This window comes from Drosophila montana, unplaced genomic scaffold (genome assembly GCF_035044405.1).
Source record: "Drosophila montana isolate Dmon_TW-CO22-7 unplaced genomic scaffold, ASM3504440v1 contig_3200_1, whole genome shotgun sequence".
Taxonomy (NCBI): domain Eukaryota; kingdom Metazoa; phylum Arthropoda; class Insecta; order Diptera; family Drosophilidae; genus Drosophila; species Drosophila montana.
The window spans coordinates 5269780-5287978 of NW_026998080.1; the positions used below are offsets into that span (position 1 = coordinate 5269780).

Sequence of the window (18199 nt, forward strand, 5' to 3'; positions counted from 1 at the left end):
TAAAAAATAAAAAAAAAGTACTGAAAAAACTGTCTGATTTTTGCAGAAAAATGTTAAATGCACATATAGTTGATTTTAGTTTAATTTCAAACCTGCTAATTAAGGAACTCAAATTTTAAATCACGTTTCCTATTGTGAATTTAATAACAATGAGCCACAAGTGGGAGAAAAAAACTATCGATGCTAAAGCGTTTAGTCTGTTATCGATATTGTTGGGTTTTAAAAGTCTGGCATCACTAGATCCTGTTACTGCGCTCTTTCTTTTGGCGAGTGAGTTGCGAGTTGCAAGTTGTTGTGAAATTCTTAGAACTGAATTTGTATTCCCGGTAACGTGTTAAAAGTATAGTGTACTTTCTGTGCGGCTTACAACATCCGAAGGTAACAAATTCATAATTTGTTTATTTTATTTGACCCGTATTCGTTGCAGTTGTTGCCATATTTAGTTGGTTCTTAGTTGCCCGCGCACACACGAAAACACACTACACAAACTTAACGTACATAATCTTTGCTCCAGTTTTAAATTCTTTTAAAAATGTCCGGGAGCAATCGCCAAAGCTCGTCGTCGTCGTCAAGCTCCGGCAAAAGGAAGTCAAGTGGTTCACCCCCGCGTGGAAGGAAGAGCACAGCGGGGGCGGATGAGACTCACTATGTTGAGAAAATTTTGAAAAAACGCTACGTAAATGGGCGAGCTCAACTATTATTAAAATGGCAGGGTTATTCAATGGAAGAAAGTACGTGGGAGCCCATCGAGAACTTAACCGGCGATTGTATGCGAATGTTAGCTGACTTTGAGGCCGAATTGTTTGCAGAACAATGTTGCAGAATAGACGCATCCATGATATACTGATATAAATACTAAACAGGTGCACAATGCAGCCGTACTTGTTACTTTAATAAAAAAATAAAAAAATACTGAAAAAACTGTCTGATTTTTGCAGAAAAATGTTAAATGCATATATAGATGATGTTAGTTTAATTTCAAACCTGCAAATTAAGTCACTCATATTTTAAATCACGTTTTCTATTGTGAATTTAATAACAATGAGCCACAAGTGGGAGAAAAAAACTATCGAAGCAAAAGCGTTTAGTCTGTTATCGATATTGTTGGGTTTTAAAAGTCTGGCATCACTAGATCCTGTTACTGCGCTCTTTCTTTTGGCGAGTGAGTTGCGAGTTGCAAGTTGTTGTGAAATTCTTACAACTGAATTTATATTCCCGATCACGTGTTGCAAGTAAAGTGTACTTTCTGTGCGGCTTACAACATCCGAAGGTAACAAATTCATAATTTGTTTATTTTATTTGACCCGTATTCGTTGCAGTTATTGCCATATTTAGTTGGTTCTTATTTGCCCGCGCACACACGAAAACACACTACACAAACTTAACGTACATAATCTTTGCACCAGTTTTAAATTCTTTTAAAAATGTCCGGGAGCAATCGCCAAAGCTCATCGTCGTCGTCAAGCTCCGGCAAAAGGAAGTCAAGTGGTTCACCCGCGCGTGCTTCAACGTCTGTCGGTGCCGCAAAAAAGCCCAAAAGAAGGAAGAGCACAGCGCGGGCGGATGAGACTCACTATGTTGAGAAAATTTTGAAAAAACGCTACGTAAATGGGCGAGCTCAACTATTATTAAAATGGCAGGGTTATTCAATGGAAGAAAGTACGTGGGAGCCCATCGAGAACTTAACCGGCGATTGTATGCGAATGCTAGCTGACTTTGAGGCCGAATTATTTGCAGAGCAATGTAAAAGGGCCAGGTGCAAAACAGACGCATCCATGATGTTTACCGCTCTGAATGATTCGAGTCCAAGTAGTAGCTCTATTTATGTCGAAGAAAACAGTCCATCGGCAGCAAGTTTATCTGCGACGGCAAGTCCTGCTTCAATCAATGCGCGTCTCCAGCTCATCCAAATGCCCTCGCCAATCATCAACTTGGTCGAAGTAAAGCAAGAAGCAGAAAGGGAGCAGCCACAACTGGAGGAACAAGCGCAAGTACAAACATTTCAGGGAGAGCAATCGCGGGAGCGAATATCACAGGCACAACAAATGCAGGAACAGCAGCCGCAGGAGGAACGAATACAGCAGAAGGAAATGCCACGGAAAGAAATAACGCTGGATCAACCGGCCCAGAAACAACAACTGCAGGAACAACAGCCGCCGGCACTACAACTGCTACTACCTACGCCCAAAACGAGCCCAAAGCTCTGTGAGGAGCTTAATCTGAGCAGCGACAGTAGCAGTGCCTCCGATAGTGATAGCAGTAGTAGTAGCAGTGGGAGCGGCAGCAGCAGTAACAGCAGCAGCAATAGCAAAAGTAGCAAAAAGGGCGATCTGAGAAAACGGAGTGCAGTGCAGCCCCCGGTTTCTAACAGCAATCCGTTCTTCATAAATCTTGATTTGCCGCACAAGCTCAACCTGAGCAGTGAGGATGATACTGATGATGAAGTGGAAGTGCCTGCTACGGGACCAGCGAGCATCATGGAGCGTCAGGAGGTTAGCGTAAACAGTGGCTATGCCAAAAGTTCAATAGAAACTCTTAAGGAGCAGGCGCGCAGGTGGCATGAAAGCAAAGGCAAAGCTTCTGAAAAAAGTGGAAGCCGGGTGCCGCCAACAGTAAAGCCAGCGAAACAACCAACGGCTAGGCCAGAAACACAACCAACGCCAACTCAACCCAGTCAACCTAAACTACTGGCAATTCCCAATAGGATAAAAGAGCAATGGCTCAAAACCTCGAACATTTCGCCAGAAACACCAAAATCGCGACGCCGCATGACCATGCACGTGGATTCCGTTGAAGAGGCCATGGAGCAAGTAAGTAATTGGGTGTTTGCTACTGTTAAAGGACCCTATTGTTTAATGGGCCGTATTCTCACAGATACATGGGAGTGGATCGTCGATGAACCGGCGAATGAGCCTGGACAGAAGCCGGAGTCGGAGCAATAACCCACCGACCAGCAACGGCCGCTTTAAGAACGTTAATTCATTGAACCACTTGGAAAATTCTCCAAAGCGTTGTAAAAGCGCGGACAAAAGCCGTATGCGCGCTAAAATTGCTCCAAAAAACCTATCAAAATCATCTCCTATCATCGAGGAAACATTGGCGCCCGCCGCTGAACCCTTGCATAGCATGCCATCCAAGCCACTCAGTCCGAAGCCAAGCCCACTGCCGAGCACGCCCAAAACGCCGGTGCCCAGCTCAATGAGCAGTGTCGGAGGCAGCAGCGGCAGCAGTGCTAGCACCACGCGTGGCGGTAGTGCCACCAGCCATATCAGCCAGGTGGGCAACTGGGATGATTCGCTGCATTTGCCCGCACGTCCACAGGGAATCGAACGGGGCCTGGCGTTGGAGAAAATTCTCAAGTCCTTCAAAATGCGGGGCGAGACATATCTAGTGGTCAAATGGAAGACTGTCTCAGCACTCGATGCGGTGTTGCTTAGCGGTGTCATTGAGTTGTACCCGCACATTGTAATCGAATACTTTGAGAAACTTCAGCTTCGGAGTCCGCTAGATTGATGGTGAGTTTCTATTGCTGTCTGTCGTTTTCCCGCTTATATCTTGGCCCTGTGCCCATAACCTTAAACACGCGCTTCCGTTTTGGCGCAGCTTCATAACTTTACAGTTCGACGCTCCGCTCGCATTGCCATGAGCCATGAAAATGTTACCCGCGTTTGGGTCAAGACAAATTTGCCGCCAAAAAGCGCCGACATCCGCTCTGACGGTAACTTGGCTCAACTGCCGATACTCACTGCCATTTGAGGGCTTCTTCTTGTAGCCATCTTTCGTTCTCAGGCACCTGCAAGACTCAGCCGAGCATCTTTATAAATCATTGATAACGCCAGCCTAGCCATATGACAAATTGCGCTGGACTCACCAGCGAATTGTAAATTATGTGCTGTGCTGTGCTGAGTCAGTATCGCGAAAGAACTTATGACTACTTTGCTGCTTTGCACTCACATATTGAGGGTAATCGTAATGGCTGGATTAGTTTGTCAACCTTGAAAATGGTAACTTTAATGGCCATTATACGTACAAGTATATTATTTATTGAGTTTTATAATCAAACTATTGCTGTTGTATTGATGCTAGCTCCTTATTATATCCATGGGTAATATAATTTTAATCTCGAAATGCATTTCCTTCGAACGCAATCAATTTATATATTCTCGATCAGATCGCTGTAAGCCTGTAATTGCAACAATCGGTCGAAAGTATATAATATAATATTCTTAAAAAATGTATATTGAAAAACGCAGAGCTAGCTTTGTCGGTTTCCGCATAAATATCAAATGAAGTCAAAATCCCATTTCGTGAAATTCGAATTCCACAAAAGTTGTCGCTTTGTTATCGTAAGATAAATATGCCTCTCGATATTTGCTCAGCCTGTTACGTTGAGTAGAAACATTCTTGTTGTCTATACTCAAAGGAAAAATATCGTGATTTCTAGGAATTCCTTGCGAGGCAATGTTTTTACTTATTTGACTCTCGTTTATTTCGCAATTATTCAGTTCTGCCTAACATTTAGTTGAAATGGAAACAAATTCCCGAAATTAAACCTTACACTTTCGACTGTTTCTATTACCTACCTTCAGAGCAGAGTGTTAGCTGTTCGTCTAATTGAAAATATTAAAAATTGTTGTTTCCACTTCAAATGCAGATTTCACGCTGAAGATCAACGTGCAAGTTATGAGGCTCCAGACTTCTGTCTAGCTCTTACTTGTTTGCCTGCTTATCGCTATCATCTGTTGACAACTGGCGACAACAACAACAACAACACGCCCGACGCCTTTGCTTTGAACTCTGCGGCTTAGAGAGCTGGCTCCGACTTGATATGTAGCTCGTCTGGCCAGACGTAAGCTGTGGGCGTTCAGTTCATTCAACTGGCCAGCAAACAGCACAAAAATGGCAACCAAATTGTGTTTAGCTGTATTTCAGCGCAAAGCCATCGATGTGCCCTGCCCGACCGTGTTGCGGCTAACCTTCGTCGGCGCGTTGGACCAGCCCAACCAGAGGCACGCCTCATCGGCACATGGCACTGGTGTGCCACTTGAGTGAGTGGCTCAATGAGTGGCTGACAGTTTAGCTACTGGCTCGGCTAATGTGTCCATTTATTGCTGTTGTGTTGTGCAATTTCAATGCCATTTGCCCAGCTCTTTGCGGGCTGGCTGGCTGATTGCATTTTTCAGCAATTTGCCAAGTTACCTGAATTTATCAAGTCGCGATCGTTAGGGGACTTTCAGCTTTAGCTCTTCTGTGAATGTACTTTTTTGTACAAATTTGTGACGGCCATCAAATTGCGTATGGTCATATTGGGCGTTAAAGGTTTCAAGAAACTTTTGGCAGTTAAACTTAATGTTCATAAAGTCTGTACCAGAGTAATTAAATAAGTTAAACTTGTAAACTATTTAAATGTAAAGCCTTTAACACAGTCAAGTTCAGTCTTAACTTAATTAGCCCATAAGCCTACATTAATTGTTAGATTTATTGTGAAACAAAAAAATACTGGAAAATGATATAAAATATGTACTTTATCATCTTCCCGAGTGACCTCTAAAAAGTTTACACACTTTAAATTGTTTCCTATTCCATTTTCGATGGAATGTAGATTCGTTAGTTTCTGCAAAACAATTTTTGCAATTAGTTTTTGGCTAAGCAATTGTCGTATTGTGTGCTTGTGGATTTTAATTCTTGTCTATAATTTAATCAATTTTCTCTTTGTAAGGCGCGCTCGTTACATCGATTTGTATCGCGGTGCTCTATTATTATTATTGCTGTGCAGTTGTTAGTTTCGCTCTTTGTTGTCTTGACTTTAAGCCCGACTTCAACTTATTTTTGATTTACCAGCCGCAGTCCATTCGATTTATGTGTTGGCTTAACTATAATTTACCACATTGAACAAGTTTTTGTTATTTTGTTATTGTTCTTTTGCATTTAAAACAAGATTCTTAAGCTAAAATCCTTGATAAGGTTCATAATTAAGTTAAAATTCGATTGAATTTATGCCGTTGCAATCAATTAAATTTGTAGTGCCAAAAGTAGGAAAATGTAAGACCAAAAAATGTTTCGAAATTATCCTAACCACATTTTTGGCAATAATTTGCATTTAATTTCTGCTTGGCATTTCCCTTTGCTGTTTCGTGTTGTTGTCAGTGTCGGTTCAGCTATTATTACAACAACAACAACAACAACAACAAAAGCAGCACCAGCAGCAGATGTGATAATTTTTCGCTCTTTTGACCATATTTGATAGTTGATGTAATTACGCCCAAGGCGCCCTCATTTATGACGCTTTGCATACAACAAAACCAGACACAATTTCATGTAGTTGTTGTTGTTGTTGTAGTTGCTGTAATGCAATTTGTTTAACGCTTCGTTTATTACCAAAAACAGCAAACGCATTTGAGGCGTTGCAGCTGTTGTTGTTGTTGTTGTAGATCTCGGTCGCGTAGGTAGCCTGGTTTGCTGAATGAAACACAGTTACAAGCCAGTTAATCTAGGCGTAGCACACCGAAGCTTAAATACACTAACAAAGAGAAAGTTTATATGGGCTTCGCGCTCTTTGGCTAGATATATTGGGCTATATATAGGCTAGATAGTTTAGTTTACTTCTCTTTTTATTTGATGTTTATCTTGTCAAAAGGTTAGGGATATCATTATGCAATTTAGTAAATTTATCAAGTCATAATAGAGAGAGAGAGAGAGTATCATGATCTTGGAAGATTAAGTGAAAAAGATATTATGCATACTCTCCCGTAAGGCCCGCAAGCATATGCCACAACTTATGTAGATTTCTTACCCCCTGTCCAGATCTGGCCTGTCCGCCTTTTGCAATACGAAATAGCTGCAATTTCCACGGCAACATCTTTTTAGCATGTCCAGCGAATTGTGCGGGCGTGGCGTGACCAGCCTTTATTTATTATCTTATTTCGAGTTTTCGCTGTTTGTCAGTTAAATATATTTGTTTAAGTACACAATGTATGCATTTGTTTGTTGGCACGGGCCGCATCTTGTTGTTGTTGTTATTGTTGTTGTTATTGTTGCCTGCGGGTTAGAGGTTAGTGGAACAGCAATTACTTGTCCAGGCTATGATTGCAATTGCACAGCAATTGTTGGATGATGATTGTGGTTACTGCACTTCATTTACGGTTTGTTTGAGAGTAGTTGTTGGTATGGACTCTGCTGCAACTGATGGTCTGGATTGCCACCTTTATTGAGGGTTTCCTTGGAGCCAAGTGACCATCTCTCAATCATATCTAGGCCAACTACCTTAAAGATTCTGCTTGATTTCTGTATTAGGCCCTACTTTGCATGTCAATAATACTCAAATTGCATTGTAATTGTGGAGAATATATGTTCAAATGTAGAACAGAATTATTTTAATATTTAATTAATATGTATTCCTATTCCTGATCTCGCTTATAAGTTGTCTAAAGCCAACTGAGGAATAACCTTGACTGTCGTCTGACCTGTGAACTTGCTAATCACATTTTATTTGAAGAGTTATACCCGCATAATAAAAGCCTTAATGATATAACAATGCTCGCTGCCATAAAGCTGCTCTTTCTCCAATTTTATTTGTTCCGTTTCTGGTGTCAAGTGCAGCGCTCAAAAGCAAACGACCTTCCATTGTTTTTAAAGCTGTTAGCGGTTGCCACGCCCCAGAAGAGCGAGAACTGTGTTAATTCTTTCTGCTTAATGCCATAGCTAATCAAATTAAAACAATTTATTTTACAAAGTTGGGCTACGCATTTTTTGTTTGGGCTACGCATTTTAGTGTGCGTTTCTTATTAGTTTGTGTGTGTTTCCAAAATGTTTTGTATATGAAGCTAAAATTAAAATGTTCGTTTGTTGTTGTTTTGTTTGTTATTTCAGATAATACATGCTCCACTCCGAAGTTGTTTCTCACAATAAATCATTAAAAAACAAAAGCCAAGTTAAGCCAAACAACACAGATACAGACACAATTAACTCAATCCGCCTGAAGGTTCAGGGGCAACATCATTTTTTTGAAGTTTTCTTTTCTTTAAGTTAGCAGCTTACAAATTTAGAGCTTAAAACGGCAATTAGCAATATGCGCTAATTTTTTGAACTAGTTTTAGCTGTAAGGATATTCAAATATTCTCTATTATCGTTAACAGCTTAATTATTATGTAGGAATATATTACGCAAATATATACATAATCGATATATATACAAATTATATTTGAAAGAAAATATTAATAAATAAGGTTGTCGTGAATTTGTTATTGCTGAAAATCTTTAACACAGCTAACTACATTGTTATATTTTTTGTTAATTATTAAGCTTTATGTATTACATGCCAGACTCGTGGACTCAACTTCAATTGTTAAACCCACGAAATTTGTACAATATTCGATTTTACGACTTCTCGATAGAGAGAAAAAAATTTGTTTGAAATTGCCTTTAAATGTCATTTTGCTGGATTTGTAATTCAAATTTCAGAAAATTCAGCCAACAATCTCTCGCATTCGCATTCGCATTCGTCTCCCCTCGCTGACTTGTTGACATTTTTGTTTGACTTTTTCAAATACAAAAAACAATGTTGAAAAAATGCTATTATATTTTTGGCGCATGGAGATTTGTTTTCTGGCTTTTCAGGGTGTGTTTGCGCGACCCCATTGATCAAATGAGTTTTGTATGGTAATTTGCCAGCTTGCATTCTTCTGTTGAATGCCTTTGGTTCAGCTTAATCCAACAAGTGGGCGCATTCACTGCCTTTACGTGTGTACTTACAAAAAATATGCCGAATATGTGGGTCAAGCTCTGAGAATACAAGTAGCTTATGTTTTCTTAAACGAGACTCCCTTAAGGTTACTTTATTCTTTGAAATTAGTCTTAACATTTTTACAATGTATTGTATTCCGTTTTCTGTACACGAATATTACTTAGTTATTTATGTTTATCAACAAAATCGAGTGTCTTCCTAATTATTCAATACATCACATCATGAAAAGTAAATCTAATACTGCGCACATCAATTTCTTACAAATAGTTCGTATAGATATACGTTAAAGTCTTTCGATATCAATGTTCTTTTATGGCAGCTTAATAATCTATTCATTCGTTTCTTCATCCTAATAAATAGTTTACGATGTCAACAAGTAATAAAATCTAGAAACCAAGCAATTTAGAAGTAGTTCCAAATATATTCCTTGGTCAAAATGAAATAGTATATTCACTAGTAAGGTTTCATTCCATTCTATTATTTGCACCTTTTTATACCCTGAACCCATTGAAAATGGATAAAAAGGGTATTATGTGTTCTTGCAAATGTATGTAACAGGCAGAAGGAAGCATCTTCGACCCCATAAAGTATCTCTATTCTTGATCAGCATCAATAGCCAAGTCGATCTAGCCATGTCCGTCTGTCTGTCTGTCCGTATGAACTAGAGCCACGAAATTTTTGCTGTAGGTCTTCCTAGTGCCCGCGCAGATCGAGTTTATTTCCGATATTCGATAACTTGCCCCAATTCCAAGTAATCGATAAAAATCTATATCGAAATCCTGTTTTTTGAACAATTTTAGTAAATAATAAGAGCTAAAATCACCAAACTTGGCATGTAGCTTCCCGAATAGTATATATATATCAAGTATCTTTCATTTTATACCTATCGCCTGTTGGAAGAAGATGGTTCAGAATATCCCCCAGTCGGGAGCTCCCGACTAGAAGCTCTTACTTGTTTGTATTTATATGATCTTTTACACCATGCGGCAAGTCCATATCAGGTTTTTCTTTATTATTGGTTGGATTTTCATAAGATTTTCTAATTAACTTTCTGCGCCTACGACTTCCGCTTGAGCTAACAACAACAACGACAAATTACCAGCGGGTACCAAGTTTAGAGATATATGTGCTTCAACAATTTCAGTATGCAAATCGTTACGCGTTTGCTCCATGAGTCATGTAGAGGGTATAGGAAAGGGGGGGGGGGGGGCAGATGGTGGCAGATCGACAGCTGTCTTTGTCTTTCGCTCTATCCGTGCCACGCCCACTGTTGCAATAGTGCGCCCCAACTGAGTGCATTGAACGCATTTTATTTTGCACGTTTCTCTTTGTCTGCGTTGCACGAATTTCCATACACATTTTCGCTTTTCCTTATAATTGGCGTGTTTCTTGTGTTTTGCTGTGGCTTTTCCTCCATTTGCTTGTGTTTTTATTTTTCCGTTTCACCTTTGTTTTACTTTCGCGTCCACAACTTGTTGCCACTGTGCCGCTGTCCAGTTGCCCAGAGTCGACTCGTGCCGCGATTGCTGTTGTTTTTTTACGGCTTCCAAACTGGGCCCCAGCTCCAGCCCTGCGCCGCCAGCTGCCATGCAGAACGTGGTGCAAAACTTTGATTTCATTTGACAAACGGGCAGGCCATAAATCATAAACAAAAGCAACGCTTGGTGCTTGGGGCTTGGGGAAAAGAAAGCGTTGACTTTAAACGGAAGTGCCGAGCCAAGGGCCCAGCCCATAGACAGTTGCATTTTGTCGATTGGGCGAAAGTCAATCGCAACAAAAGGTTTTTAGTTCCATTTTATTGGGCAATGCTTGACCGATGCCTTATAATGCTAATATGAGTGGAGCTTTTGTAAGCCAAATAAATATATAAATGGCGAAAAATATATTTCACAAATGTTTCCGATTGCAATTTGAACAATCTATTAGAAAGAAAGTATATTATTGTAAGCGGGTGTTAAATTGAAATTTGCACATCTTAAAGTTCAGAATATGTCTCTAAATAAGAATGACAGACATATTTTAATAATTTTGAACATGTATAAATGTTTTTTAAAGATCTTGACACATTTATATACTCTATGCTTCAAATTAAGCTAAGTTCGACTTTTTTTCCTTAGACTTTTGTTAAGTTTCCAATCATCTCATCTTTTTGCTAAAGCTTGCAAATGACTTTTTCCGTTCAACAACGAATTGCAACGTTTCTTTAAAATGGACATTTTTTCGTATCAATTTAATATTCAACACAATAATTTGTCATGAACTCATTCCCGAATCCTAATCCGTATTATCCCCGATAAGTTTAGAGTAAAAAATGTATTTAAAGTCCAAACAAAATACGAAAAAAAAGGAAAAGCGCATGTTTCAATATTTCAAATATTTTCATTAATTTGGATTATTTTTGATAGATTTTATGGAAAAACCTTTTTAAATTTTGCGGCTTATTTGATCGATATTAATCCCGCTTGGTCGCGTAATGATTAATAATAATTAAATATTAATAAATATTCACTTTATTTTGTTTTGTATATTATTCGGGTCTCTTTTTATTAGCATTTTCTGCATTTGTGTGTTATTGATACAAAAACATAAGAAGAATTAATTAATGCTCAATTTATTTACCATTTTAAGCTTGAGAAAAGATAATGTTTAATTGCAGAACTTATAAATCTTCGCTTATAGCTTGTCAGACAAATCAGCGGGCTTTAAAAGAAAGCCGCGAAGAATCAGGGTACAATTGCACCAAATAAAAGCTTAAACAGCAAGCCATGAGTTACGCAAAAAATTCATAAATATCCCAAAACATACCAAAGTAATCCCTTAAGAAAATGTGCATATTTATGGCCGAGCTGCACTCAGGAAGCCGTTTCCAAGTTCAACAAATAAAATGGGCCGATTAACTTAGTTAAAATATCATTTATATCATAAATGGACTACAAATGTTTGTGGCTTATGTTAAAATGATCAGAAGAAATCATGTTTCCGACACAACATTTTAATAACTGCGAAAGAAACGGAAGAAATTTGGGCTGGAGTAACCTAAAACCAAAAAAGACTGAAATTTGAAATTGTAGATATAAAAAGTCAAAAAAATTCTGTTTCTCAAAATACCTTAACCAAACTTGACATATACAATGCTCCTCAATGCTATATCATATAAAATTACAGAAACAAAAATAAGTATTTGTATAGTAAAATTTGTAGTTTATCAAGATAGCTTTACATTTTTTTTTTTTAAATTAATTCTGTGTCACCCACATAGTTAAAGTTTCAAGGTATAAATTTGTGGCATTCCTATTTTCCGCTCTACCGACTCCTGCACTAAACCTGACATTACAAAGTCAACTGGTTGTTGTGATAATTGAACTCTGTCATGAAGAAAGAAAATCCCACAGCGCGGCAGCTCCTGTCTTTGTTAAGAGACTCCCAAAAAAAAAATCACTTAATTAAAACGCCAAAGTACAAACAAACTGTATCCGATACGGATCCATGACAAGCATGTGATTCATGCAAGCGATCCGACCACCAAATGTCCAATGCCTCCGCAGTGAGTCAGGGCACATGCATGGATTCGAGTGCGCCGTGTCCAATGAATGGGACACCCCCCTGCGAGGTACTTGTATTGTATTTGGATAGATGCTTGTGCAGAGCCAAGTCGGTGACATAAGAGGCACAAATGTTATGGAAGCACAAAGAGTTGAAGCTGCATGAGCCCCCACGGAGTATATTGGCCAGGTGTGCAGTGGCCAGGTGGAGGGCTCTGCAGCTTGCTGAACTTTGCGCCCTACCCAGCCAAAACCAATCGAGTGTGGCCAAATTGATTACAGCTGCTAAATCCTTGACCCATAAATGCCAGCTGGGCACCGTTCGGACTGTCTCGGCGTTTCCGTTTTGTTGCAAACTGCAAATGGCAAAACATAAAAGTCGCCTTCGTAACGTTAATGCGTTTTTTTTTGTCCAAAATTATACACAAAAAACACACATTTTATGTTTAGCCAACGACGCCCGATTGCAAAGTGTTTCATCCAATTTCAAGGTAAATTTACTCGCGGTCTGAGGTTTTTTTTATTTCGTTTCTTCTTGTCACCTGCTTTCTGTAACTGTTGTTAGGTTACAGGTGGCACATTGTGGAATCGACCCGACTAAAGTCAACAAAGAATTCAGTTGAGATTAAGTTGTTAATGATCCAATTGGAGTAAATTTATACTAATTAAAGTTTCCTCTGAAATATATATATATATATATATTATCATCGGACTGAAAGATCCTGGGACTAAGAAATTTAATGGGTTCACAATTCTTCTTCGAGTCGTTTCGAAGAACGCGGTTCTTTCTTGTTTTTATGAGTAATCAGATTGTCCAATAATTATAAATAATAGTAATTCACTAAATCGAATTTCTAAAATCAGGGAACAGTTTTACAAAGTCATATATTTATAGAAACAACAGGTCGAACCTTGTCGAAGAACGAGGTTCTTTCTGGTTTTAATGATTAATCAGATTGTCCCATAATTATAAAAATTGGTAATTCACAAAATCAAATTTCTAAAATCGGGGTAAATTTGTGTCAGGCTGATTCACACTTCAACCTGAAAACATGACTGCACATTTTTCAAGAGAACAATCTTAAGTTCTACATAATTCTGTAAATGAAACCACAAAAATGTTGTATCTTCACGCAACTTCGCCCACAAAGAAAGAAACGTTTAAAAATGTTTAATAATTTACAATAATTCACGATTTAATCTTTTGAATCTCTATGCATTGTCTGCCTTTTTTTCTTCTTCAAATATATAGACAAAAGACGAAAAGTAAAAGATTCGCTAAGAGAAAAACATACAAAAATGGTCAACAAACTTGATTCGGTTTTTTTTTTTGCCATTCAACTGATGGATTTTTGTTGCTTTTATTGTAATTAGAAATCTTTTTTTGTTTTTTGTGATTTATAATGTGGACAAGATTTTTCTATCCATCCATTCTGATGGGCTTCTTTCTTTCATTCTTTCTGTCTTGTTTCGCTGCTTACATTTGCATATTCGCCGCTCGGGTGGGTGTATTGACCACTTCAAGTGGGCGTGGCTGCCAATTGATACGTGAGCGCGAGCCAGAAGCCATACTACGCGTTGATGCCCCACTCTGACAACGCGTAAAGTGGATAAAATTGGCTTCATCGTGAAGTAGCTAGCGAGAAGTTCAATGCCCCACCGACTGACTGAAGTATTTTGCCTAAGAATCAATCACAAGGCTGGCGGCACTCTTCGAGTGTCCTCTCCAGCGCCTTCGCAGAGATCTTCTTCAATTGATGCACCACTCAAAGACTACCTGGCCTGGTAAATTGCAATTCATTGTCGCCATGTCTGAAGGGGAACTGAGGGCTGAGGGTCCCCACTCTGCGCTTTTGTGCAACTTGACATTTTTATTAAAAATTGTTCGCGAACAAAGGGCATATTTCAGGAATGCCGCTCGTTAAGCGTCCAACTGGGCAACTGTCCAAGCCAAATTACCTCTTGGCTCCAACTGAAATGCAGTTTGTTGTTGTTGCTGCTGCTTCTGCTGCTGCTGGGCATAATTTCGTGCTTGAATAACGCGCTTCTGCATTAATAACAGCAACAAAGGAGCAAACGGACAGCTTAAAAGCTCCTGAAGTCGAAAGGAGTTTTTAAGTGGATGCGGATGCCAGTATAGTGCATGTCTCCACATCTCAAGGAAAACTGCATTTTAAGCCTGTTTTTCTGGCTCGAGTTGTTTTTAGTCTCTCAGCGAGAAACTTACAAAAGGGCAACTGGCAACGGGACACAAAGACAAACTTGTTAAACACATTTTTTTTTTGCTTATAAATAGCGATTCCAGATAAACCAAAATTATGATAAGTAAAAAATTAAATAAGTAAATTTAGCCAGAAGATATGTTTTGCTTCGGATGACGAGCTATTGAAAATATATAATCTCGTATGTTGCTTTCCAATGTATTTAACAGTGTATCTCCTAGCTGGGCGTACTTTCCTCTCTTGATCAAATAAGCTTGATTGAAAGCCAAAAAGCTATTGAAAATATATATTCTCGTATGAAATACAAACTATTTGTTCCTTTCCAATGGGGTTTACAGTGTAGCTTCTAGCTGGGCGTACTTTCTTCTCTTGATCAACTAAGCTTGATTAAAAGCCGAAAAGCTATTGAAAATATATATTCTCGTATGTAATACAAACTATTTGTTCCTTGGCAATGTATTTGACAGTGTATCTTTTAGCTGGGCGTACTTTCCTTTCTTGATCAAATGAGCTTGATTTTAAGAAATTTTAACTAACGAATTGCACAATTTAAGGGGCACAAAAAGCCAAGACTTGCCCGTTTCTCATGGCGATCCCTTTGCAATTTGTGGCATGCTAAGCGCGTTTCTTGCCACTTGCATTTCAACAGCAGCGACAACGACACCAACTCCAACACCAACTCCAACTGCGACTGCGAGTGCAACAACAGCATCCAAGTAGTCGGATAAGTGCTGGAGTTACGCCATTTGAAGCACTCGCACTCGGAGTGGCAGCCCAGACAGAAAACAGTTCTATTACTTAATATGCAACGTTAATGCGAACAATGGCAGCACGAACTTGCTGATGGTGCGCGGGGGGGGGGGGGGGGAGGTACTTGGACCTGGACGTAGTCGTGGGCTCACCAGCCCAGGCATTCGTCCGTCCATTCACTCAACTGCTGCACACACATACACACGATCCTCAACAATCTCCAACCGAGCCTCCAGATCGGCGCTTAGAGTCGGGCATTCAATCAACGTTTTGGCCACGACTTCCAAGACCTGGTTTAGAAAGGCGACGTGCGGCTCCAAATAGAAAAGCACAAAAAAGTGGTGGTTGGGCCGCGAATCATGTCGTGTAGGCGTCGCTCCACAGTTCTTCACACCTTTTGCGGCCAACAGCTGCGTGCCACAAAATATTCCGCTTTGAGTAAAGTACTAGAACCAAGAAGAGTGCTTGTCGGCGCTTTTTGTGATTCTCGTGCTCTCGTAACGTGGCTGGGATTTCGAGAAGTGGTTTGTTATTTCTAATGAGCTTAGATTGTTCGCTGCCTGAATGGTAATTCGAGCATTTGTTGTTGTCCGGCGAGCTAATCGACTGCAAGTAACTAGGGATCGCAATGGAATTGGAATTGGAGCAGAAATAAGTGACTTGTGATTTGTAGTCTACTCGGATGTCTTGGGGCACTCGGTGTTCACTTGGACGGGGACAGTCCACTTGGAAATGAACCGAAATAAGACTTAATTCACGATACTAGCTTCAGTTGAAAGCCGATTTCTAGCTAAATTTGGCTAGTTTCTGAGAACTGTTTAAAACTGATTTATCTAATTTTTATAGAAATTATCAAAAACAAGTTTTCGCAACTAAAATTACTTTTTTGTGCACATTATATTTGTGAAATAGTGCTAAAAGTATTTAAACAACAGTTGAAATATAATACAGCCGTTTTCTAGCTAAATGTGGCTATTTTCTGAGATCCTCAGCTTGGAACAGTTGAAATTTTACTGTGATTCGAACTGTTTGAAACTGATTTAATTAATTTTTTTATAAAAATGATCAAAGACAAGTTTTAGTTATCGAAATTCATTATTAGATTACAGTATACAGTATTTTATTTGTAAAATAGAGCTAAAAGTATTTAAACGGGATGCATTTTGCATCTAATATAAACGCAAAATTATTTGACTTAAAAGCGAACGTGATCACAAAAAACCACAACCAGTTTTGCAGTCTTGATTTCGAGATAAACATAATTAGAGCTTGAATTAGTGCATTAGATAAAGAATTATATTTTTAAGACAAATGATTGGCAATCTAATTTGCTGAAGCCCGGCTGGATATGTCTAGCAATGTGCATGTCGCTGATTCTGTTCTTTGTCAAAGCAATTTTCTCTGTTATTGAACACAATTTATTGGTACATGGTCCAGCCAAGCCCAGTTCACCAATGCCAGCAAAAAAAAAAAGAAATATAAAGCGCAACTTTTTCAGCTCAGTTTAGGTTTCAGCTTCCACTTCGGGCTCGACTTTAACTCTGTTTGCGCCATTTGCAAAGCGCAAAACTAGTTTGCATTTGCGCTCGTAATTTACTTTTAATATTTGCAAATATAATTTTTATGTTGCCAGCCTTTATTAGAGCAGAGTGGAGCACGCTTTGCGAATTACATAAACCGAATCGCCAAAGAGTACAAAATAAACGCAACGAGCCAAACATAAACAAAGCGCAGTCGCACCTCAAAGTACATGCCACAACGAAAAATCGCAATCGAAATGGAAATCGTGGCACGGGCAATACACAAAGAAGACGCTGACTCGGCTCAAAAGCCAAAGAAAACAAAGTGTGAAGCACAAATCAAACAAATCAAACAAATCAAACATCTAATAATTGATAGAATATTGATGATGTTTAGCTCAAGTACTGACGATCCAAATTGATCCCCACAACCAAAGCTGCTGCGCGTCGTCGTCGGCCTTTCACCCGCAAAGGCTACAGCTCTGACCCAGCACGAGCCTCTAGCGAAGGGACCCAGAGATTTAGCTGCCACCAGAGACTCAGCCACAAAGTCGTGAGTCCAAGTCTGCTGTTAGAAGGGGGAGAGACCTCTGCGGACATTGCCACCCGCACGCGCTGCCCAGAGTTTCAATTGAACCAGTTTTATTTTGCGGGAGTGGTTATCGAAAACCGGCTAAAGAATTTCCAACTAAGAAGTATTTTCATGTTCGTTTGCCATTTGCTATCTTTGTCCTTTTATGCACTGAATAATGGTCAGACCATGTTGCATTAACATTTGTGCTTGAATACATTTTCGAATGTGCAGAAATAGTCTGCAGCAGCTTTGTTAAGATTTTGCAAGTTTTTTTTAAACCAAGGTTACAAATTTTGTGACTTTTCTGCTTAAATTGGCTCACTTTCCTTTTTCTGGCAACTGAAAATGAAGCTTGCAATATTCTCAATTATCCAACTAATTTTTGAAAATTAAGCTTGCAATAATTTCATTTATCCAACTATTGTTTGGGCCAAGCCATTTTTGAAAAACTTTGGCTTGGTTTTGGTTAGACTGTTTCTTATAGAGCAAAGCCTGCGGCGTAAGGTTTGGCTTATGTTATATTAAGAGTTTGGTATTCTGAACTAATTTGGCTCAAACCTGGTTTGCAGCCTTGATTTAAAATCGTTGACTGCCGAATGAATGAGATCTGAGTTAAAGCTCGGACTACATATTTATCTGGTTTATAGAACAAATAAACATATCAAATTCCAGACATATGTAAATCCTAACTGAAAATACATATCCAATGGAATCAAATTTTCCTAATGGCATAATTAGTTTGATCAAAATCATAGATATGTTATTGCTTCTTAATTCAAATTAGTTCCGTTGTTTCTTTTTTTTTGTGTTTAAAATACTTATTTTCCCTGACAAGACATCAATCTTAA

The 18199-nt window shown here is 39.0% G+C and overlaps 3 protein-coding genes across 4 annotated transcripts in view; all 3 read left to right on the forward strand.

Annotated features, from left to right (window-relative positions):
- The window catches only part of LOC135431804 (mucin-2), a 42203-nt gene that overhangs the window by 3037 nt on the left and 20967 nt on the right, over positions 1–18199 (forward strand). The window lies entirely within an intron of this gene.
- LOC135432364 (chromo domain-containing protein rhino-like) lies at positions 260–847 on the forward strand. Its single transcript, XM_064688034.1, has 2 exons — positions 260–378; positions 515–847. Exon 2 carries the CDS (start codon positions 533–535, stop codon positions 845–847), a length of 315 nt encoding a protein of 104 aa, XP_064544104.1. The 5' UTR covers positions 260–378; positions 515–532.
- On the forward strand, positions 1128–8236 carry LOC135431805 (chromo domain-containing protein rhino-like). 2 transcript variants are annotated; one of them, XM_064687131.1, is made up of 4 exons: positions 1128–1270; positions 1320–2810; positions 2875–3515; positions 7870–8236. In XM_064687131.1, the coding sequence occupies exons 2-3, from the start codon at positions 1425–1427 to the stop codon at positions 3511–3513; spliced, it is 2025 nt and encodes a 674-aa protein (XP_064543201.1). In that variant the 5' UTR covers positions 1128–1270; positions 1320–1424; the 3' UTR covers positions 3514–3515; positions 7870–8236. The 2 variants fall into 2 exon arrangements, with proteins under 2 accessions (XP_064543201.1, XP_064543202.1); XM_064687132.1 differs by lacking the exon at positions 7870–8236 and adding an exon at positions 4655–5426.